We start from the raw sequence: 25,485 nt of genomic DNA on the forward strand, positions 1-25,485 counted from the left end.
ATATTTGTGTGATATTGATAATGCACTTAAACATGCTTGTAAATGCTGTTTGAAAGTGGTTCCAACACTGCACATTCCCTAATCTACTAATTCAACTCATAAATTGACTAGTAAATTGCTTCAAGACCTGAAATGGGTGTTTAAGATAAGGCAGACAATGCAGTGTTGGAGGGCCTTCCAGGAAAATGGTAAGTAAACACTAAAAACATTGCATGAGTGTCCTCTACTGCCTGATTATGGCCATATTGTTTCAGGCTTGTGGAACTAACTGATCATAATTTGAATGAATTAAACTGAACACAGTTTGAATCATTAAACTGTGCATTGTGTGTTCCACTATAATTGTAAAATACATTTTTAAAATGTTATTAAAAATCATATGTTTGCAAATATTCTGCAAAATCACAACAGAAAAAATTGCAGAGAAACGAAAAAGCAGTTTTTTCGGATTTTCTGACATTTAAGTAAGGGGGCTTCAAAGAAAAAAGGTTGGAAACCACTGCCCTAGAGCATCTATAATCTAAAAACAAAGTTTTAACTGTCCTGTATTGTTTACACAGGGGTTGCCCACAGAAAACCCTCATAGGTGCCCAAAGGGCAAAACTGCTGTGGGCCCCGCCTGGGCTAACCCACATGGGGCCCATGTGGGATTAGTGTGGGTTTGCCCTGCCCACACTATCCCACAGTAAACCCACACTTACTCATGGTGGGCCCGCATGGGCATGTTTGCTGGGTAGTTAAGTCTTGCCTTAAGAACAGCTGGTGCAACCAAATTAAGCACTGAATTAGTTACAAATTAATTAATTACTAAGCCCTTAGTGTGAACTTTACATCCAAACTAACTGAGAAATTACTCACAGCTGGTGCAACCCTACCCAGGTGACGAGCCTTACCGCTCTCCCTCAACCGCAGACCGACACATGACCACGACCCCACCCCATGCCACTCTCTCATACTCTCAAACAAGTACATCAGTGTCATTTCTGCTCCACTAGCACAACCAAACGGAATTGCAAAAATAATCACTGCATTCCAAACGGCATAAATGGTGCATTCGGAGGGCACTTCAAACAGAATTTCCAATAAAAATGACTTAAAAAGTGAGTATCAAATGACGTAATTTTTGAGCCTTACACCTTTCAGCCTTCTGAAGCTCTCTCATCGTGTTTGGCAAAGGCTTCGAAGGGATAGAATAGGGCATAGGAATGATCACTTCTGGATGAGATGCACCAAACAGTTTCTTGTAAACAGGTTTCCTGAACACTCCCCCAACTTCCAGTGGTTGAGCAAACAGATAGTCTCACCTCAAACTCTGGTTGTGCCATTGCTGCTGTGTTGGGCAAATGGACAGAGCCATACGTTTACCCTTTAAATTGTAAATCGAACTAGAAATGACTTACTAATTGTATATGCATAATAAGTTATAGGTATAGTAGAGTAGTTTGAGTTTTTTAGCATTAAAAAAAAAAATAAAAAAAAATAATTCACCTTGAAATGACAGAAATGAATGTCTTGATCAAGGACTTAAAAGTCAGAAATGAAAATAGCAGGATCCCACTGTTACCTGAGGAATATCAACTGGTACAAAAGAGTCATGAATATGAGACCTGCCTTTATTTAACTTGCAAACATTACACACCCTCTCAGGTAACACCCCCCCCCCCCAATGGAAGTTTCAGTTTCCATTGTAAGTTTGACCCTCCCAGTCCCATCTCTGAGAGAGGACAATAAAACAGTGGCTGTACAGTCTTCCGCATCATTCAGCTTCTGGAACATTTATTGTACAGACAACCAAGATGAGGCAAGATGCATTTCCTATATATAATCATTTTTAACAAAAACAAAACCATCAGCTTGTTGGACATTTCCAACATAAATATGTCATATTTAAACAAACAAGGACAAACAACTGAATGTTAAAGAGAGCTCACTGTCATGAAAGAATTAATTATAAACAAGAGTAAATTCAGTATTGTTAGTAGATTATTCATTTTATCTATTGTATGCCATCCTGTTATATTCATCGTTGGATTAATGCTACTCTGTAAACAATTGCTGTAATTTTTACAGTAAATATTTACAATAGATTGTAATAGATTGTAAATAAATTTACAGTATTACTGTATTTTGCTTTGAATTGTGGGAACATGCTAAATAATTGCTGTACATTTTACAATAAGTAAATACAGTAAATACAATAAGATACTGTGTTTTTTAAGGTGAATTCTTGGAATATGATTATGCAGTAAATGCTACAGGATATCATGTATACAACTGTTATATTTTGATTTTTTTAAAGAAGAAAAAAGCCAACTGTTGCACAAGTTTTGAAATACAATTTTGGTACTTCACAAGCCAATAAAACTAAAGCAATAGTCAACTGTAATAAATACAGCCTTTTTAACGAATTATTTACACCATGTAGACTCTGACATTTGATTATATAATGTATACATCTAGTAGTTTAAAACTGTTGGCTTTCAAAAAAACACATGATTAGACAACAACATCGGCGTAGCGCAGTGCGTTTGATGTAATTTCGTCATCAGCAGCGGACATCTTGGGACTTTTGCGCGCGCTGCATAACCGCTCAGTTTTTGAGCTCCCCTCATGCGCGCGCTAAAATGATCAGAGGAGGACCTCAAAGAGTGAGAGTGAGACGAGGTGAGTGTAGCCAGTAATTCATGCTTCAGTTAAACCGTGAAATCCTGTTACATCCAATAATTATTTTACCAGTCATCAAGATCTTTCATTGTATAACTGTTATTTGTATTTTGTGATATTGCAAAAGGGATACTCTAGATTATCTGTCCAGTTTTATGATACTGAATTTGCTTGGTGAGTCCAAAGTCACAGATTTACGATTAGCTGGGTATATTTTCTTCATCATGAAAGTGTGACCGGGCTTCCATATTACTATTACATTTTCGATAACTGTTCGGTAAAATTATCTTAGATTGTTGGTAGTAGTCATGTAAACTTTTAAACATTGCAATTAAATTAATAAAATTAAATTGTGTAGGTTTTATGCAACTCATAGTGGTTCACTTAACTGCCAAGCCATTAGCTAATTAGCACATGTTTGTTCGATGAAGATGCTGTAATGAAGTTTTTATTTATTTTAATTTTTTTATGTTTTAGTTTTATGTTCATATTATTTGAAGTTTTGATTTTTGCAGTTGAACATGTTTATCTGTCAATTCTGTAATAATGAGAGCAGTACAATCCTGAGGTTTGTGCAGCATGTGAAATTGCATAGGAATGTGCCTATTCACGATTTAGATATGGTGTGCCTGACTGCCCACATGTTTTCACTAAGTTTTCTTCATTGAAGTCCCACATACACAGACATCACAGGTTTGCTAAAGAGTATCGGGCACAGATGTGTGAAAACATTTAAATGCCATGCAGACTTTTGTGAAGTTCAATGTGGGACCCTAACACAGTTTTTGTCTCATTTGAAGAGCCATATTCAGTCAGGCCTGGAGATCCGGTGCCCATTTGGTTGCAACAGGACATTTAATGTGAGATCTACATTCGCATCACATATATCACAGACACATAAAATGTGCTCTGTAAACCATTTGATAGAACCTGCTATGGCCATGGAAACTCCAGTTTCTGATGTTGTGTCTGAGAGCAAGAGATCAGAGGTTGTAGAGCACAATTTTCTTGAAGTTGTCGATGAATCTCTTTTTCTTAGAAATGTAACCCTCTTCTATCTGAAACTGCAAGCTAAATTGCTATTACCTGAGTCTACCATTTCAAGGCATTGTTGAAGAATTTCAAAATATCCATGACATTGTGCAGTCTTATTTTCTTAGCAAACTGAGAGAAAAGGTTGCTTTGCTTGAATTACCAGAGGTGAGGATTAATAATGTGATTGATCAGTTGTCTAGGGAGGATTTGCTGACAGCTTGTAATAGTGGTGTTCTAAGTACAGCACAGAGGAGAAAGACTGCTTCCAAGCAAGATTTCCACTATGTTGAGCCAGTCCCTATTTTTCTAGGAGTTAGGGCTCTGTTTCACTGCCAGTCTGTGAGGGATCAATATGAACAGATGCACTCACAAACAGCTGAAAATGGTCTGTTTCGGGATGTAAAGGATGGTAAGAATTTTTCTGAAAATTCTCTGTTTCAAACTGATCCATCTTCTCTGGGTTTGATCATTTATCAGGATTCATTTGAGGTGGTAAATCCTTTGGGCTCAGCTAGAAAGAAACACAAATTACTGGCAGTTTATCTTACTATGTCTGATATTTTACCTCACAACAGGTCAAACATAGACCACATGCAACTTGTTATTTTGTGTAATGAGCAAGATTTTAAGCACTTTGGACCAGCTCATGTTTTTAGATCACTGATTGAAGATCTTGAAGAGAATGGTGTTGTTGTGAATGATGGCAAAACTTTGAAAGCTTCTTTGTGTTCCATTGTAGGTGACAACCTGGGATCCCACACCATTGGTGGTTTTGTCGAGAACTTTAGCTGAAGGTATTGCACCAGTGCCAGAGACACATTTCATGCCACACCTTTGGAACCTGCTATGAAGCGAACTGTGGAGTCTTATGAGAGAAACATTCAGGAACTTGCTGCCAGTGGCGATAATAGTTGGAATAAAATTGAACTCTCCTTTCAATCAGCTGAATTCTTTTCATGTTTGTCAGCCTGGCTTGCCCCCCTGCCTTGGCCATGACCTCTTTGAGGGTGTTGTGGCATCTGATCTTAAGCTGTACATTGATTACTTGGTAAATCAAGAGAAATGCTTTACTTTCACAGAGCTTAATCGCTATATTAAACAGTTTGAATACACAGGAAATGTTGCTGCCAATAAACCAGCTGAGATTTACTCAGAGAGTGAGAAGCTTTGTGGTCACGCTGTTCAGAACTGGTGTCTTTAAGACTTTTACCAGTTATTGTTGGACACCGGCTTAACGATCCAGAATCAGAAGTGTGACAGCTTGTTCTACTCCTCAGACAAGTTGTAGACCTAATTTGTGCACCAGCAGTACTAGCAGATCAGGAACTTATCTGAAAGTGCTCATAAGTACATTCAATTTAGGTGTTTGACTTTCCCTTCTAAGCCTGTCAAGCCTAAACATCACTACTTGTGCCATTACCCTGAGCTTATAAAACAATTTGGACCACTCATTTGCTTATGGACTATGCGATTTGAGAGCAAACATACCTATTTCAAGCAATGTGCTAGAAAACTGCACAACTTCAAAAACTTATGTGCAACACTTGCAGAAAGGCACCAGCATCCCCAAGCCTATTTAAGTGCTGGAAACCTCTTTCAGCTTTCTATGCAAGTTCAGAAAGGCTCTGAATTTTATTCTGATGATTATAACGAAGCGATCAAGGAATCAGTTGATCATTTTGATTTTCAGCCAGTCAATACATTAGTAGCTACTGAAATCACTTTGAAAGGAACAAAGTACAGGAAAGGCATGGTTGTTCTTTTGACCAGTAATGATGAGGGTTTGGAGGTTGGCAGAATTAAACTAATTTTTGTTCACCAGAATTCAGTGGTCTACTTTGTGTCTGAGAAACGGCATGCTGTGCAGTTGGTGGATTTGGGTGTATACTGCATAACAGATGAGGACCCAAGATATGTCTGTGTACTTCAAGATGAGCTATTAGATTATTACCCTCTCCTGGAGTACAAAACATGTGGCTTGTCTTTGATTGTGTTACACCACTCTTTTCCATCTTTTTAAGGTATGTCCAATTTAGAGGAGATAAAACTCACTATCTGGTTTTCGTTACCTGGTCTCTCTGATGAAACACTTCAAAAACTGATCCATGGGCTTACTGCTATTGGTGTTGAAACAACACTATGTGAATGAAGAAGACCTCATGCAATACCTCAGGCCTATCCAATGTCGCAAACTACTAAACGTTATTTTAATTGCTCTTCAAGTAGACAGAAAAATTACTACTACTTGTTACTAATGTCCATTTGAAAAATGTTAAATGTTCCATGTTCAAACATCACTTTTTTTTTATTGGTTATTTGTGTTAGAACAAGCCAGCTCATCACATCAAGTGCCCCAACGCTCATCACATCAAGTTCTTTCTGATACATCAAGCCCAGGATCAGAGAGTTCTCACCATCTCATTCTTCTGCTTGCTCTTCAGCATCTTGTACCTGGGCTGAAACATTTAAGATGCCATGGGACATCATGCCTGTTAACTCAATAACTGCAATGGTTCTTGACAATAAAACTCTTTATTGCTCCATAACATTCAACACGGCAGATCCTCTTTCCATAGGATGCCAGACTCTCTGCGCTCCCAGAAAAACACGCTAACCCAAAAAAGGTGCTTTTCGCACATGCGCAGTAAACAAAACATAACTTAACAATCTCCCTTTTTTTCTTTTAAAAAGAAAACTGTTTAAGTTTAGAACATAAGCATTTAACAGGTTAACAGAATAACAGGTTAACTTTAGAGTTTTAGTTTTAAATGACTAGACATTGACAAAACATAAGCTAATCATTGTCAAACCATTCAGCCCTTAAGACAGCAAACACCTGTGCTGAGAGCTTTCAGAGGGCCAAGTCCAGATGCCCCCTTTTTTGTCAAGCAGTTAGCTAGCTGCTCTTTGGTGGTTGACCACAAGATCTGCTGAATGGTTCCAGAGTGTATAAGCTCCTTCATACTGCTGATTTCTAGGCGCAGTCTCTTTTCGGTGACAGATTTTGTAGATTTGAGAGCATCGAGAAGGGAACGATTATCTGTTACATACACAATAGGCACATTGATGCATGAGCCGTCACCAGTGATAATCTCAGAGTATAGTGTAGCAAGGAAAACTGCACTGTCAACTCCATCTGCAAGTACCAAAGTCTCTCCTGCTAAGGTACTCCGTACAACTCTCCTGATTCGTTTTGACTGCTAAGATATAGGTGAAAATTTTCCATTTTCTCCCATAAGCATGATGAAATGTCCACCCTGTGTGCCACCGTCTGGAAGATTTCCCATTGAGGAATCACTGTACACCACCAATTTAACAGAACTGTTTTTTCCTAAGTACTGGAACCTCAAGATGACCTCTTCTGATTTCAGTTTTCTGATAAGTTTATTTGCACAATGCAGGGTCTGAACAGTAGCATGCTTTGTGTTAGATGCCAAGATGGCTATGTCATATATTATGTCAGGTCTGCTTTGCCTGGCAACCCACAATATTTGTCCAATCTTTGATTTTAGCATGTCAATCTCAACGTCTGTCAATGAAGCTTCACGCTGTGTTGCTCTGGTGGAGTCCACTGGGATAGGTTGCAGATTTTTTATGTACGTTCCTTGTTGTACTTGTACAGGTGCATCTCAATAAATTAGAATGTCGTGGAAAAGTTCATTTATTTCAGTAATTCAACTCAAATTGTGAAACTCGTGTATTAAATAAATTCAGTGCACACAGACTGAAGTAGTTTAAGTCTTTGGTTCTTTTAATTGTGATGATTTTGTCTCGCATTTAACAAAAACCCACCAATTCACTATCTCAAAAAATTAGAATATGGTGACATGCCAATCAGCTAATCAACTCAAAACACCTGCAAAGGTTTCCTGAGCCTTCAAAATGGTCTCTCAGTTTGGTTCACTAGGCTACACAATCATGGGGAAGACTGCTGATCTGACAGTTGTCCAGAAGACAATCATTGACACCCTTCACAAGGAGGGTAAGCCACAAACATTCATTGCCAAAGAAGCTGGCTGTTCACAGAGTGCTGTATCCAAGCATGTTAACAGAAAGTTGAGTGGAAGGAAAAAGTGTGGAAGAAAAAGATGCACAACCAACCGAGAGAACTGCAGCCTTATGATTGTCAAGCAAAATCGATTCAAGAATTTGGGTGAACTTCACAAGGAATGGACTGAGGCTGGGGTCAAGGCATCAAGAGCCACCACACACAGACATGTCAAGGAATTTGGCTACAGTTGTCGTATTCCTCTTGTTAAGCCACTCCTGAACCACAGACAACGTCAGAGGCGTCTTACCTGGGCTAAGGAGAAGAAGAACTGGACTGTTGCCCAGTGGTCCAAAGTCCTCTTTTCAGATGAGAGCAAGTTTTGTATTTCATTTGGAAACCAAGGTCCTAGAGTCTGGAGGAAGGGTGGAGAAGCTCATAGCCCAAGTTGCTTGAAGTCCAGTGTTAAGTTTCCACAGTTTGTGATGATTTGGGGTGCAATGTCATCTGCTGGTGTTGGTCCATTGTGTTTTTTGAAAAGCAAAGTCACTGCACCCATTTACCAAGACATTTTGGAGCACTTCATGCTTCCTTCTGCTGACCAGCTTTTTAAAGATGCTGATTTCATTTTCCAGCAGGATTTGGCACCTGCCCACACTGCCAAAAGCACCAAAAGTTGGTTAAATGACCATGGTGTTGGTGTGCTTGACTGGCCAGCAAACTCACTAGACCTGAACCCCATAGAGAATCTATGGGGTATTGTCAAGAGGAAAATAAGAAACAAGAGACCAAAAAATGCAGATGAGCTGAAGGCCACTGTCAAAGAAACCTGGGCTTCCATACCACCTCAGCAGTGCCTCAAACTGATCACCTCCATGCCACGCCAAATTGAGGCAGTAATTAAAGCAAAAGGAGCCCCTACCAAGTATTGATACATATACAGTAAATGAACATACTTTCCAGAAGGCCAACAATTCACTAAAAATGTTTTTTTTATTGGTCTTATGATGTATTCTAATTTTTTGAGATAGTGAATTGGTGGGTTTTTGTTAAATGTGAGCCAAAATCATCACAATTAAAAGAACCAAAGACTTAAACTACTTCAGTCTGTGTGCATTGAATTTATTTAATACACGAGTTTCACAATTTAAGTTGAATTACTGAAATAAATGAACTTTTCCACGACATTCTAATTTATTGAGATGCACCTGTATTTCATCCTCCTTAGAATGTACTTCTATTCCAATGTAGCTGAAACTGTCATGTTCTTCCCGTCCACCTTGAAAGGCAGCTTTCAATTGAGGAATGATGTTTATGGTGAATGCATCTGTACCACCCCAAATAAAGTCATCCACATGTGATGCAAGAATTCTCATCACCTTGCAGGAATCATCCAGCCAGTAAAATACTGCTGGATCTACCTTTGACACTGTAGCTCCCAGTTGTTGCATGGTGTCTTTCACCCTATTATACCAGAATAAAGAAGCATCTGTTAGGCCATAAACACATTTTTTTCAACTTCCATATGGTTCCTTTGTTCTGCACTTCTTGTGGTGGGTGAATGTAAATATCTCTGGTTAACTCTTCACCTTGTAAAAAGGCTGCTTTAATGTCCATGGAGTTTAGCTGCCATTTATTTTGACATATGACTGCCATGATCATTTTTAGAGACTCTGAGGCACATGTAGGTGAGTCTTTGGGAAGGTCTTGAGTGTTTATTTCTTCAAAGCCTCTCGCAACTAGTCTAGCCTTACGTACAACTCCAGCAGCTGTTTCTTTAAGTGTGCACACCCACCTCGTGGAGATGCACTTCTGGCCTTCATCTTTCACTTCTTCATAGATGTTATTTCTCTTCCAGGTGCTGAGTTCTGTATTTTTTGCCGGCATAAAGAGATCATCATGTACTATCAATATATCATCTTCATTGGAGTCAGTGCTCAACTTGGCATGTTCGGATGGAATCACCTGAACATTGTCCATTTGTCCTAGATTGACTGATGTAGTTGTGCCAGCAATTTCCTCAGGCTCACTGTACTGCAAATTGTACCAGTTTTTGTGTTTACCGGTTGCCTTTCCTGCTCGGCTGAGGATTTTCCCAGTATGGATTTGTCCACTTTGATTATCTGTGTATTTAACTATTTGGTTTGTTTTCAGTCTTAGACCTTCACAGCTCATGGGTGAGCGGGTTTGTGGCGTGTGGGATTGATCAAGATTATCCCCTTCAGGAAGCACTGATGCAGAAGGTTCACTGTCATCTTCAGCATTAAGACGTTCATCATTAGCTGGTGTTATTTCCTCATTTTCACTTTTCAGTGTCACTGAGATCTGCTGCTGGCGTTACTGTGGGATATTCATTTGTTTTCATTTGTTCCCTTTCTGTCTCCTCCAGTTTTGTTTGTGGGTCATCCACCTTTCTTAGTCTAGACTGATGCACTCAAACATAGGTTCCACCATGCCTGACAAATACAACCACATTATCTTGGCCTATGACTACACCTGGACCTTTCCACTCATTACAATCTACTCGCCTATAATACACTTTGTCCCCCGTTTCATATCTGTCATGAATGGGCCGCAATTGCTTACGAAGGGCTCTTCTAATTCTCTCCGAACATTCGGCTTCTGTGAATGCTTTTCCCATTGCATGTAGTGTGGTGATTTGTTTAGCTATCCAAGTACTCATACTTGTTTCCAGAGCTGGAGGCTTATTGGTGAGGACTGAGGGCAGATTTGGGTTCTGCCCAAACACTAACTGGTAGGGACTATAACCATGCACATTGTGCATGGAGTTCTTTGCCATCAGTGCCCAATCTAGAGCTGTCTTCCAGTCACAGTTGTCCTCCTTCAGCTTCAGCAAAATTTCAGTTAGGGTCAGATTGTGCCTTTCTACAAGGCCATTACTCCATGGACTATATGCTGCAGTTGTTTTAACTTCAATATTAAACTTTTCAGCCATGTCCCTCATTTCATCATTATTAAATTCACCTCCATTATCACTAAACAGTCTGCATGGAGGACCATGAACACTTATCCAGCAGTGAATAAAGTGCTTCACTATCTCTTTTGGGTTCTTTGTGGTGACGATACTCCCTGCACTGAAGCGTGTGAAGTGGTCAATAGCATGCAAATACCATACTCCCGGCTCAAGCTCATGTAAGTCCACAGCCACAGTCTCATTATAGGCTGATGCCATAGGCAAACCCACTACAGGCTTATGATTTGGCTTGCTGTATCTGATACATGTTTCACAGTTTTTAACAATGTTCTTGAGAATTGTGTTGCTTTCATCATCGTGATTACCTGAGCAGGCCAGTAATTTTTGCAGTCTATCAGCTGAAGCATGTCCAAATTGTCTGTGTAGTTTCAATAGGACTGTCTCCTTTTATTTTGTTGTCATGTTTTCTGTCACAGCAAGAATTTCATTTTCATTTTGTGTCTTGTTCTCACTTGTCTCGTTTTCATCTAGATGACTGTCATCTCTCAAGTTCACACAATAATGTCCTGAAGATGTTAGTTCAAGTTTAACAGGTTGTTTAAACATCGTTGCTTTGTCATGTGCAATGTCCAGAACTGCATTTGCTCTTTTCAATGAAGTCTTGCTTAAAAGCATTGGTATTTCTGCAGGAACAACTTCTGTCTCTATTTTGCATCTGGTATGTCCTATCCTTGCTGGAATGGTAACTTTCCTTGTGGAATAAATAACTTTGCCATCACCAAATCTGAAAGGTCTTGTACTTTGTCATCTATTTTCAGTAATTCACTCTGTGGTAGCCCACTTGTGTAATCCTCAAGCCATTTTTCTCCACACACAGTTCTTGTACAGGCTGTGTCAATCACAGCTGACCCTAAAGCCTCCACCATGAAAATTTGTGTTAGACAAAGATTCATTTGAAAACAAAGTGATGTTACATTCTTCAACGTCATCTTTTAGTTCTTCATCTTTTGTCATTCTTACATGTTCCTTTTTATTTGGACAGTCCTTTGCCCAGTGATACGTGCTTTGACAAATTGCACATTTCGTTCTTCTTCCATATTTATCAAGGGGGTTTGTGCCTTGAGCTATGGTTTGAGTGTTTGATTTATGTCCCCGTTTGCCTGAGTATCTCGTGTAATAGGCAGTGTCACTATCTGTGTTCTGCAGTGCACTGCCGCCCTCTCATGGTGAAGTAACGTTATCTCCAAAAATTTTCAATGCTGATTTCATATCAGTGAAAGAAACGCTAGAGCAAGCTGTAAGTGCTAACTGTTTATCTTAACAGTAAGTCCGGCAGTATCGAGTAGCTTAAAGGCTAGTACGGAATCAGGGAGCTCCATTTTGAACTTACGTAGCCTGTTGTATCGGCGTTCGAACTCAACGATGTATTCCACCATAGAAACACCGTTCTCTCTAGTGATCCGATCAAACTCCGTGTACGCCTCGTACTGTCGATCTTTTTCTTCTTTTAAAAACACAGAGTCCAATTTCGCTATAAGTGTTTGCATTCCAGTGTCAGCATTCAAATCTTAAGCGGAAATTTCCAGAGCACTGTCCCTTGCTCTACCCGTTAGTGACAAAGTAACCGCCAAGGCTTGTTTTTTCTTTTCCAGGTCAGTAACACGTCTCCAAATTTCAATCTCATTTTTCCAACTTTCGTAAGCCGTCTTCTCGTCAAACGGTGGGGGATTTTTGTAATTCCCAGCAGCAGCCATCCTCTGCTACCAATGTTAACTCAATAACTGCAATTGTTTTTGACAGTAAAACTCTTTATTGCTCCATAACATTCAACACGGCAGATCCTCTTTCCATAGGATGCCAAACTCTCTGCGCTCCCAGAAAAACGCGCTAACCCAAAAAAGGTGCTCTTCGCACGTGCGCAGTAAACAAAACATAACTTAACCTTGCCTTCTGGAATTAAATTGACCATTGCAAATAAAAAATAAAAAAAAGACCATCACCAGTTGATCGAAGGCAGCTAGTAAAGATGTTAGTGGATAAAATGCGAAAACATGAAGTCAACCCATCAAAGGCACAGTGTCAGATTGTAGTTCAGAACAATGTTAAACAGTACCAGGACAGCTTTGCTGATGGAACAAAAATAGGTAGTGGGTATGCCTCTTTGCTCTTGCAAGTTAAAACCCGTGTTGAACATGTAAACAGAAACAACACATTAGCTCGTCGGAGAAAAGAATGACTACGATCATCGTGTAGAAGCATAAGCCAGAGATCAAGAAGGCCGGCTGATCAATATGGTTGTGTCAGTTGGCAGCCAGAGGAGCTTCCTGCAGGAGATGACGACGACACTCTAGAAGAGAAACTCAAGCAAATGGTACGGCTTCATTCTACTGAAGGAATGTCTGGAGCCAATAGAGGAGAACTTCACAAGTTGATGGAAGTCACCTATTACCGTCAGCGCCGTGATATAAACGCCACTCCACCTCTGCCACTGTCTGAACTAAAGAACTCATGGCCTTACCTGTTTTGTCTCAAGGGGATCTTTTTACATTTCCATTTGCTTACTGACATCTCACTACTCCAAAGAATCATGGAGAGCATTGAAGGGAAAGGGAAGAGGATTCTAAGATTTTTTTCAAGAAAAGCCAACAAACAATGAGGTGCATGCTGTTCTGTCAAAGTATCAAGAGGGAAATTCTCTGGTCCTGTGCATCCTGCAACTCTTAATGGCCCATTTTAAAGAGAGAACAGAATCCCTTCTAATTGAAGCTGATGTAAGTAATATCATTTAGATTTTTAATGTCTTAAAGTTTGAACTGTAAGGCAAAATTTTTATTTTATTTATTTATTTATTTTTAGGTAGCAGCAACTGCAGCCGACATGGAAAGAGTTGGATTACCAGATTCACCCTCACTGATCATCCAAGGTAATTTGCTTTACATTGTGTGTCTCAGTGTCTCCATTATACACACTATTCTTTGCGTTCTAGCTCTGCACATGCATACCTCTTTGTCCCATACTGTTTTTTTTTGTTTTTGTTTTGTTTTTTCCTCTCACTTTTATAATCCGTTTTAAAAATGTAAAAAAAAAAATGTGCCACCTCTGTTCTTGTATTCTATTTCACAGTTCTATTCTCACTCCTATATTCCTTCCATAGTTAGCACTTTCTGTGCCCCGGTTTTTTGTTATTGTCTCTGAACCATGCTCTCTCTTTCTCCTTAATAACAGAAATCCTTATTAGTAACTGTAATCTTCATTATCTTTTAGTTTATAGTATTATAGTATCAGTGTCTTTATTAGTTTACATGAGCTACCCATGAACCATATTTTTACAACACTTATTAATCTATGACCTTCCATATTTTTTTATAGGTGAATCCATGACCCCAAGCAAATGGATGTTGTCAGTCGAAAGGGAAGTTTTCCTGGGCCCATGTTCAGAGGCATTTGTTGAGGGCCTGGCAGCATTGTTTGCATTACAACTTAAACCTTGCTTATCAGGATGAAGCTGCATACACACTGGAATTTATTCAGAGGATTGTCAGAGCATAAACTCTTACTCAATATTTATTGTAGACATCCAAATTTTTTTTTAGATTTTCAGGTTAGGATGGTTTATCAGGATTAGATATTTAATGGAAAAGTTTCCAAACAAACAAGAAAAAATTGCTAACTGTACACTGAATTGAGTACAGACTAGCAGAATCTAGAGTCTAGCAAAAATATTTTATTCACTGCATGGTGCAAAAAAGTGCAAGGTGCATGTGGATTAAAAACTAGACAAGCACAAGCAGACGTTTCAGCAAGTTGCTTTCCTCAGTGCTCACATTCCAGCAAACATTCACTCTTTGTAGACTAATTAAGGATAATCACCTGGATTCAATTAGCAAGAGTAGAACACCAAGAGAGTATAGCAGTTAACAAGTATAGCACAAAACATTACAAATGTACAACTGCAGCAAATAATCTATTACAAATATGCAAATAATTCAGATACTACAAAGCAAAACCATATATAAAATATATATAAAAAATAATACAATAATATTATTAGAAAAAATAACAGAAAAAAGAACATATAAATAACAAAAATAAATTAAATAAATGAAATAAGATAATTAAAAAATAATATATATAGAATAATAATAATTGTAATAATTAAAAACAAATTTATTCGTCTCTGTCCCAACTTTTTTGGAGCGTGTTGCAGCCATCAGACTCAATGTGTTTATTTACAAAATACAATAAATTTACATTTTCTATAGCCAAATGACCCTAACTCTTCATTAAATGAAATGTTAATGAAATGTGATTTAAAATTACACTTTGTCTGACAAATTTTGTATTTTATTGTTTGAGTATTTGCTGTTTATAATTGGATGTTGTGGGTGTTTTTCACTGAGGAATTGTGGGCATTAACCTGGAAACTTGATCAAAAGTTGCTGCTGGAAAGCGAGACAAGAAAATGCATGGAATGAACCCACATGTATGCACACTGCTATGAAAGCTAATGGACTTTGAATGGCTTGCCATTTAAAAAAAAAAAAAAAAAAAATTCCAATGGAATTGAAATAAGAGACTCATTTTCAACAGATTTTCAAGTTAATGTACATGCAATGTCTTGCCTTTTAATGGATTTGTCAATTTAAAGGTAGGCACAGCTCAGACCATTTCTTTTGTGTTAGTTTATTTAAACTTTGAGTTTATGACTGAAGTTCAGTCACAATGTAGGGATGTGTTCCCTTTATGGTTGATACTGAAATGCTGCAGTTCTCAGTGGTTCTTGTTGCGGAAGGAAGTAGTTTTCTTTTTTTTTTTCCTGAGTATTTCCAAGGCTAAAGCCTTTCATTTATTGTGCTATCTCCATTTTTGTTTCTCCAAATATGTTTTGGAAACTGGTGCTTATGTTAAATGGCCATTATTGTACAATAAATTGTTACATTTATGAAAGGTTTTATTGTTCACATTACACATTATATTGACGACAAGGGAAAAATTACTGAAATTTACAGCAAAAGTAGGTTTACACACTATCACAGCAGTGAAAAATCTGAATTGAATTGAATTTCACAACAAATGCTCTAATTTACTGTAAAATGTATGTATAGCAGTACATGTAAGTTCACAGTTGCTCTTGTAATTTCACTCACATAAACATTATTTCTACTGTAATTTTACAGTGACATCTGTAAACAACTTTTACAGCATATATACAGCAGTGTGCTGTTTTTACAGTAAAATTGTACTTAATGATTTACAGTACTCTTGTAAATTTAGTCTTACTAGCAACCAAAATTGGCAGTAAGTTACTGTAAATTTTACAGTATTTTTTTACAGTGTGGTTTTTTTGTTGCTGAAAACTGTGCTGATTTATAATTTCATTCATTTAAAAAAAAATTTTTTTTTTTTGTTTTTTTTTTTTAACCAGTATGAATCAGGACAGTTCTTTTAAGAGTAAAACTCCACCAGCTGGAATGCCACTTTATCTGGGCTCTGATAAAAGATGATTTAGATCTAACTGATATTCTCAATAAGCTGGAAGAACAGATTAAGTTGGATCTTGGAAAGAAACAGACTTGTAGGAACTTACAGTGCTTTGGCAAATGCACAGTTCCTTTTGGGGTTTCATGAAGAGGCACTTAGCAATCTAATGACATCTGTGAAGCTCGACATGGAATTCCATGAAGGAGAATTCCGCAAGATTCTCATTGTCACCTATGGAAACCTTGCCTGGATGAACTACCACATGAAGAACTATACGGAGTGTGAAAGTTACCTGAAGAAGCTTCAAAAGATAAATGGACTAATTTCAACTGAGTCTTCATCTGTTCCAGAGGTGCTTGGTGAGAAGGGATGGACCTTTCTTAAATTTTCTCAAGTATTACGACAGAGCCAAAAAATGTTTCAGAAAGGCCTTAGAACTGGAACCAGAAGAAGGCGAGTGGAATGCTGGTTATGCCATCGCTCTGTATCGCACTGAATATGAGAGCTCTACTTTGGAGGATACACTCGCAGTCAAGCAACTAAGATGGGTCATTGACACAAACTCAGATGATGCTCTTAAGGTTCTCCTAGGTATACGGCTGATTGTTCACAAGAGGTACAATGAGCCTGAAAGCTTGGTAGCAACGGCTTTAGAAAGATCTCCATAACACCCGCATGTCATGCAATATGTGGGAAATTTTTCAGGAATCAAGGATGTGTGGATAGGTCAATTGCTCTGTTGAAAAGGGCACTTGAACTATCACCAAATTCAAGTTTCATACATCATCAGTTGGCTCTCTGCTACAAGCTGAAGAAAATCCAACTGCTGCAGGAGAGAAGCTACCATGCCAAGGGGTCTATGGTTCAACAGATTCGTAATAAATGCATCTACCATTTAGAAATGGCTACCACCCTAACAACCTCCATCTCCGCAATGAGTGATATGGCACTGCAGTATGGAGAACAACATGACATGTCACGGGCCCAGGAGCTATTTGAGATCACATTTAAAACAGCCAAAGATAAAAATTACAATCTACATGTGGTCAGTTTTTACATTGCTGAATTCCAGCTGCATTGCCAAAGGTGTGAGTCTTTGGCTATCAAGCACTACATGGAATATTTAAAGATGAGCCCAGAATCAGCTGAAGGGAAGAGAAGTGCCTACAATTTGAAAAAGATTGCTGAGAAACGTATTCATAGAAACACAGGATGGAGAGGCTCATGGGATACTAGGGTTCCTTCATAAAATAAAAGGAGAGAAATGTCAAGCCACTGAGTGCTATGAGAAAGCCGAGTTATGTGGACAATGACGAACACCTCAGTAACCTTTGTGCACTCAGGCTGTCTTTGCAGTAAAATCATAACATTATTAGGCCTAGATACATTTTCACAATCACTGTTTACTGATGTATTAGTATTTTAATCTACTGAATATACGCAATCTACCTGCACAATTGCATCTTGTTTATTCTACATGAAAATGCACATTAAGTGTTAAATAGAAAATGTATATGTAATTGTTCTTATTACTGTATTTATTGTCTGTCACTATATTTCAGTTTTAAGTTTAACTTGGCAAAGATATAACATCTTGTTAAATAAGGTTACAAATATTTCACAATATTTCCTCAATGTTACACATTATCCATTGCACTTTGATCTAAGAGTAAAAGCTGAAATAAAAAAAGAGTATAATCCTTTCCCCGCAGTGTCTGTAAGTCATTATGGAAATAATAATAATTGCTAAAAAAAAAAAAAAAAAAATCTGTTACTCAAGCTTTTATGTAGTCACCTATTCCACAGACTACGTCTGCTGAGAAGACGGATAGTTTTCCTACAAATCCTTGTAATGTTTATGATACTTGAAGCACGGTGCTTTCGGTTTAGATTCTGTTGCGCAGGAGAACGATAGTAGGCTACCGTTACGCTCCAAATCGCTAAAAGGTGCCACGCTGAAAATGAGGCAAGTTTTCGTCTTTATTGTTACTGTATCTTTATTATCTGAAAACGTTTTATTTTTTTCTGCTCTTTTTATCAATGCTTGCGTTTTAGACTAGACAAGCAGGAACCATCCTGTCTGTTGAGCATATGCTAAGCAAATGCGTGATTAGACGACCTCAAACAGCATTGTTGGATAACATACTTTATTATTTTTTTTATCTTTATGAATTAAGGGGAGACCGTGGATTATCTTTGACAGTAATATGGGGCGAGCTGAAATACCACCAGTTTAACTAATTAAAATTTAGCCTCTTTCTTGCGCTAATAAAAAGCCACGGATGTCACGGGTTGTTCCTGGCTGGTAGAAGATGCCCCACCCTAATCCAAACCTAATGTAGCCTGCGTGGCATAGTAGCCTGCCAGGAACAATGAATGGCACCTTTTCCTCCCGTCTCGTAATAAAAAGCGCAAGACGCAGCGCAGCGAATGGAACAGAACGCTTGTGTTTCATTCGCGTTTTTAAAATTAGGCCTATTATTTAAACCCTGTTCACACCGTAAATGACATAAAATGGTGTCGCTGGTGGGCGTTCCTATTGCGGTCGCTTTAATGCTATTGCCACGTCCTGTGGCCTGAAAATATATGCTTTAGTTTATGCTACCTATCAGGATGTGCTACCAACGCTATATTCGCATAGTTTTAGGGTTGGGGTTTGGGGTAGGGCTTAGTACAGTCTCACACCATATCACAATATCTGATAGTTATGCTGGTAGCACATCCTGATAGGTGTCATCTGCCTGACAAGATGTGCTACCTAGTTTTTTAACATATTTCATGTTATTGTAGTACATACCAACAGGTTCTCCCATGACTCCCGACATGTGCTACACGTTTTAACTTCACATATCACTGTTTTTACTGCTGGTAGCACATCTTGAGCATGTAGCACAGATTGTCAGAACCGGTGTCAGCAGCAGTTTTTGAAATTCGGATCACAGATTATACTGCCGGTAGATGTCAGTCTAATTTGACAAGGAATCAGTTATATTGCTTCTAAAAATAAATATTTTGCAGAAGAGATTTTTATACAACCTGCAGAAGAGCTCAATGCAACATATCACTGAACACGACGAACAATTTATCAATATTAATCAAACTCCCTCAGAATGCCGACACGGGTTTCCACGCATCATTTTATTAGCCCATATCAATGTGGTTACAAACAATGATATAGAACAGTGAAATCACTCACAGAAACTTTTACCTTTTCCATCTTGCCTGCACTTGCCTTTACTCGACTCCAGTATCTCAATCCTTTATCGTTTGATGTCACCAGTCTCTGTACTGTGAAGTCGCTAGTGGGAATTTCTACTGCTGTTGCACTAACGGTATTGGTGGACTGCATGTCTGGCCATGTATTTTGAAAATCTGATAACAGAAAACATATTCTCATTTGCATAAAGTTCAACTTTTCTCAGTTTTGTCATGTCGCTCGCCACGGCCACATCTAGTCACCAGAGGTTGCTGTTACTCGTGTCACTGGAAGTCGCCAGCTCTTATTGAAAATTAATGAGAACTAGTCGCTTTGTCGCTGGAAGTCGCTGCATATGTGTACCGGGCTTCACTGCCTGGAGACAGATGGTGTGAACTCCTATGAATGGGGCTTTATAACTGGACACGGTGTCTAAAAAACATGGCGCTTCTGCTCAAAAAACAGGGAGACACGGCGCAAGGCTCAAAGTCCTTATATGTTACTTCATTACAGGGAAAATGTATCTGATTATACACGTTCCAACCCCCTGCACTGTTAAATAGCATATTCTAGATCACTTAACAAAGTGAAACATCTGACTCTATTAAATGAGTAAAGATATGGATTAAATATATTTTCTCATTCAATGCAGCTGTACAGATGAGAAACCTCTGAAGACTGAACTGGACCAGCTAGAATGTCATTTCACATGGGATTTGAGAAAAGCAGACACAAACGTCACTGATCTTTTGACTAGACTGGAGCACAACCGTGACTTAAATCTCGGGGGCAAAGCAGGGACTGCATGCACACACAACTCTTTGGCATACGTCAGGTATATTTTGGGTTCTTATGAAGAAGCACTTACAAACTTGCAGAGATCTGTGGAGCTCACTAAAGAATGTTATAGGGACAACTACGACAATAAGCTCATTGTCACGTATGGAAATTTTGCCTGGTTACACTATCACATGAAACAGAATGCTGACTGCAAAAGTTACCTGGAAAAATTGAGGGAGATCAAAGAAAAAAATCCACCTGACTCCAATTCTGTCCCTCATCATGAGGTGCTTGGTGAGAAGGCCTGGGCCCTGTTCAAGTTTTCACGCAAGTATTATGGCAGAGCAAAGGAGTGTTTCAGGAAAGCATTAGAGCTGGAGCCTGAGGAGGGTGAGTGGAATGCTGGTTATGCCATTGTATTATACCGAACAGAAAGTAAATGCAAGTGTCCAAAGGATTCATCAGCAATTCAACAACTCAGACGGGCAATAGACACAAACCCAGATAATGACGAGCTCAAGCTTCTTTTAGCTCTGAAACTTGCTGCGTTTGAGCTATTTGATGAGGCTGAGGACTTGGTGGAGAGGGCTGTCGAGATGTCCCCAGAGAGTCCACATGTGATTAGATATGTGGGGAAATACATGCGGGTCTACGGATCTTTAGATAGGTCCACTGCCCTGTTGAAAAGAGCATTGGAGGTTGCACCGAATTCAGCTTTCATACACCATCAGTTAGGTCTCTGCTACAAAATGAAAAAAGTACAATTCAAGGAGCTGCATGAGATTCAGAGATTTCGTCAGTTGAGCATCTCTCATCTTGAGAAGGCTATCACACTGAAGAGTGGCTTCATTATTGCAATGGCAGAATTGGCACTTCTTTATGGTGAGGATGGACAAATCAAACGGGCTGATGATGTGTTTCAAACAGCCTTGCCCATTGCTGAAGAGAAAAATGAGGGGCTACAAGCACTTTATTTTTATTATGGGGAGTTCCAGCAGTACAGAGCAAGATGTCTGCCATTGGCCATTGAATACTACAAGAAATGTTTGAAGATGGCACCTGATACACGAGATGGAAAGAAAAGTGCTAAGAGTTTAAGAAAGATTGCTGACAGACGCTTATTGAAGAACACAAGCAATGCAGAAGCTTTAGGAATACTAGAATTTATTGAGCAGGTAACAGGTGAGAAACATTCCACTGCAGAGGGCAGTGAGCATGTTCTGGAATCTACACGTAATGAGGAATAGTACAAAATCTGTATTTTTTTAGATATACAAAATGTATTTTATTGAACATACTGTATTGCAGTTATGTTTGTGGTTTTATTGTCTAAGTGTCGGTAGAGGACAAATGGAGCTCACTACAATAATCTTTCCTTTATATGGCAATTAAGGCCTCTGTAGAATTGAGCACAATGAATCAGCACTACCCTCTTCTGACTTGAGATTTTATTGAATGAATTCCACAGTACATACAGCCTTAAATTTCCTCTGATTTTATTTCCCCATCAAAAGACAGTTAAATAACATTGGGTTTTCTTACAGTGAATGCCAGGTCTCGAAGTTAGCACTCTGTAATGTTCAGACCCATTTTCGCTTCACAATAAAACTAAATGTAACACATATGAAACAAACAGTTTTAAAATCCTTAAGGACCTTAATGTTAGTTATTTTTTGTATAGGTATCAATTTAAGTGAAAGCTAAATGTAAGTTATTATAGTAGTCAGGGGCGTATTGCACCGATTTTTCATATGCTGATATCGACGCTCATTGACAAACGATGTTCAACAATATTGGGAAATGACAAAACCATGGGAAGTCACCAAAAATATTAAAGCCCAGGGTTTCAAATTAGCACCTGCTGCAAGTTGCGACCCGCCAAATGCAGGTTGTGTATTTCATGTGCAGTGGTGGGTAATTTTGCTCATCTATCCGCCACTGTGGTGGGCGACCTGCAAGACATCTCGGAGTCTGATTCGCTGTTTGTTCAGAGGTGTGAAGTGCTAGCATGTCTCGTGGAGCACAAGCATGTAAAGAGTTCTCACTCTTTCTTCTCTATTTGAGTTGTCTAAGAACAGTTTGCAAGAATAGTGTCGTCTATGAGAATGCTGCAAATGACCTAAGGCATTCTGAGGTGGTGCTCGGAGTTAAGTTCGCTTTATTTCCACAGGATAGTTTGAGCTTAACATGCATTGTGAACGCAACTCTGCAGGTTCACAAATAATAAAATAATACAAAAACAACTTGAACCTAAAATGTATTTATTTTTGCAATTATTATTATTATGATGTTTACATTAATAATTTTCTTTAGATCTTAATTTGTATAAGTAATTTTCCACCTGTTGTTGTAGACGGACACTTGCGTGGCAGCAAATAAGAGGTGGTTAAATACATTTTTTTTTTGACCAAACTTTTCATTGTTTCAGTTGCAATTTGAATTTAGAAATACTGTATTTAGAAATACTTCATGTTTCAATGAATTTAATTTTGAAAGAAAAATCAATAAAGCAAAAAATATCACACACACCCTCAGTAGTAGGGGCAGAGGGGTTGACGATGTAATCGGATATTGTGATACTTTTTAAATAAAAATATTGTGAACATATTTCTTGTATATCGCCCAGCCCTAGTCTAACTGTAATGGTTGCATTTGGTTACATTTTATAAGGTGCGTGTCTGACATTTTGAGGCGGTTTTACGTCACTTTTGTTCGATCTTGCCACCTCTTTTTCACAAGCCTTTTCTATACATAACACAAGAGGTTGTGCAAAAGGTGCCAGCACAAACGCAATGATGCCCACAACTGCTTCAGCTCAATAGAGAGTGAAAACTAGAGGGTGAAATGCAACTGTCATATCCAGAAGTCGTATATATATATATATATATATATATATATATATATCAGTGGTTTAGCCACCCTTGCCGCCTTTCTCCCATTGAAAATTCGGAACACTGCTACTGAGGAACCACGTAAAAAAAAAAAAAAGAAGTCTTTCGTTACTTAAAGTTTTTATAATTGTTGAAAAGGAGAGGATTCACACTGAAATAACAAACAGCTGCTTTCTTTAAACACTAAGAGAGTGTAAAGAAGCCACAAAACCTGTCAAATGCATTTCAGCACCAAAGTAAATGAACAGCGACTGATCAAACAAAAACATAGGCTAAACCTAATCTATATTACAGTAGATTATATAAAAAACACTGATTGACTGTTCCACAGAGATCAGACATAGTTGCCAAACGTAACTGCACTGAAGTTGATGCAATTAATTATTTATTATTACCACACCACGCTTTCCCTTGGTGCTCGACCTTCCCCATGAACGTGACCTCCGAAGCTGTGACGGGACGTTGTGTATAGCGGAACGTTTGTGACACGATTGGAATTGGACTTAAAAAATTTAGACATGTGAATAATTTTTTCTACCACAGGCATTTGTTTATACATGCAGTAATCCAAAGATAGTAATCAAAGATACAAATACATTTTTTGTATTTCATTTGAAAATAATTAAACAAGCACACAAATCTGCACAGCGAATCTCTTCTGCACACTAAACACAATCGAAGTTTTTCTAGCAATCAGTCCACTGTCAGATATCTTTGGAACACTCTTGGGAGGCTACTTCCAGTCATGCCAGTGCAGCTCATATCTACTTGAATGGTGAGACCAAAATCTTTAAAAAAAAAAAAAAAAAAAAGAAAAAAACTGTTTTCCAAGCTTATGTGTAAATGAAATATTTCAAATCAGCAGCAAAATCTGGAATCATAAATTGTGCTTCTTTACCTCATATTACACTAAAAATTGCAATTTTCCGGCTTGTATAGCTAATGCGCATGCACATTCTCGAGTTGATTGACAGAAGATGTCTGCATCTAAAAGGTGATTGGGTCTTTTACCTGTAAGTCGGGACTGCCGTTGGGCTAATTGTACAAAGGTGCCTCTGTTTGTTCCTGGCAGGCCACACCCCAATCCTAACCATATGGAGCCTGCCAGGCTGAGTACCCTGCCAGGAACAACATGAGGCACCTTTCTCCCATCGTGGACTCTTGAGCACTAGAGCTTCTTGGATGGGCGTTCCAACTTCTCCCATTCATTTTAATAGAAGTGGCCCGTCTCTACTAAATAAATAGGCTCAGACACAATATGAGTCATTCCATTTCATTTAAGGCATTGGTCTACTTTTATTAAGAAAACACCCTATCCTTTCAGGCATATTTAAATGTTGCAGTTGAATATTACCAAAATGAAGAATTTACATAAGAACTAATAAAATGTGCAAAATATTCTTGATATTTATCTTAGCAATGGGATATTAAAGAGCTGTTGATTACCATGACTATAATTCACATGTTGAGATAGATGTTGCCTTGTTAACTGTAACTGAATAAATTGGGCTTAAAAGAATATTCCGGGTTAAAAACAACTAAAGCTCTATTTAGAGCATTTGTGACATGTTGGCGATTTCCATAGAAAATACGTTCTTCTCATTGCTCGTTAGTTTGTATTTTTGTTAAAGCATTTACATGAATCCTTTAGTAAAATTTGATTGATGTCTGAGCTATAAAGTTTTCTAAATTGTAATTTGGAAATGGGACTTCTTTTGTAGATGTATGAATTTATGTGTATTTCTGTGGGTGGAGTTTGCGCAGTGTAAAAAGTGCTTTACAAGTAGTTTCATCATGTCCCTACTCAGTGTCTTTTCACAGAACTCATGTGAAAGATAGCAGGGTTACTGAATTTATGTGGTCATGACATGAGATGAAAGATTGACTACATTTATACAGAAGTCAAGTCATTTTTATTTGTATAGTGCTTTTCACAACACACATTGTTTCAAATCAGTTTTACAGGAATTCATGCATAAAAAAAAAATGAAACTGTAATATCTATAGTCTTAGAGTAATCATTGTGTAGTTTGATTAATTATTATTGCAAATTGTGTATACAAATTAAATAATTCAATAATAATTTTATTTAGAACCCCTGTGAGCAAGCTGAAGGCGACTGTGGCAAGAAACAAAAAACTCCATAAGATGTTGGTTAATGGAGAAAAATAACCTTGGGAGAAACAAGGTTCACTGTGGGGGCCAGTTCCCCTCTGGCTAACATCATGAATATAATGCCAATGTTAGTTATTTGTGTGCAGTGCAAGTCAAGGTTTAAAATGTGTCAATTAAGTAAGCGTTGAGGTCCAGTGTTTAAAAAAATTAATATATATATATATATATATATATATATATATATATATATATATATATATATATATATATATATATATATATATTTGTTTTTACTTTAAGATTAAGACAAATGTCTTTGAAGTCTATCCTGGATTAACTGCAGAGTTCAAATAGATGCATTGTCCTTTGTTAGTTGGCTGATGAAGGCTTTTGTTGGCAA

At 38.1% G+C, this 25,485-nt stretch overlaps 1 protein-coding gene and 2 pseudogenes across 1 annotated transcript; all 3 read left to right on the top strand.

Moving 5' to 3' along the window:
- Positions 1 to 12,612: 12,612 nt before the first annotated feature.
- LOC127427192 (uncharacterized) lies at positions 12,613 to 15,923 on the top strand (annotated as a pseudogene).
- Positions 14,358 to 17,826, top strand: LOC127426833 (interferon-induced protein with tetratricopeptide repeats 5-like; annotated as a pseudogene).
- Positions 17,827 to 17,910: 84 nt separating this feature from the next.
- On the top strand, positions 17,911 to 24,756 carry LOC127427179 (interferon-induced protein with tetratricopeptide repeats 5-like). The gene is made up of 2 exons (XM_051674628.1): positions 17,911 to 18,069; positions 19,952 to 24,756. Exons 1-2 carry the CDS (start codon positions 18,065 to 18,067, stop codon positions 21,324 to 21,326), a joined length of 1,380 nt encoding a protein of 459 aa, XP_051530588.1. The 5' UTR covers positions 17,911 to 18,064; the 3' UTR covers positions 21,327 to 24,756.
- The last annotated feature ends 729 nt before the right edge of the window (positions 24,757 to 25,485 follow it).

This window comes from Myxocyprinus asiaticus, chromosome 36 (genome assembly GCF_019703515.2).
Source record: "Myxocyprinus asiaticus isolate MX2 ecotype Aquarium Trade chromosome 36, UBuf_Myxa_2, whole genome shotgun sequence".
In the NCBI taxonomy this organism is placed as follows: Eukaryota; Metazoa; Chordata; class Actinopteri; order Cypriniformes; family Catostomidae; genus Myxocyprinus; species Myxocyprinus asiaticus.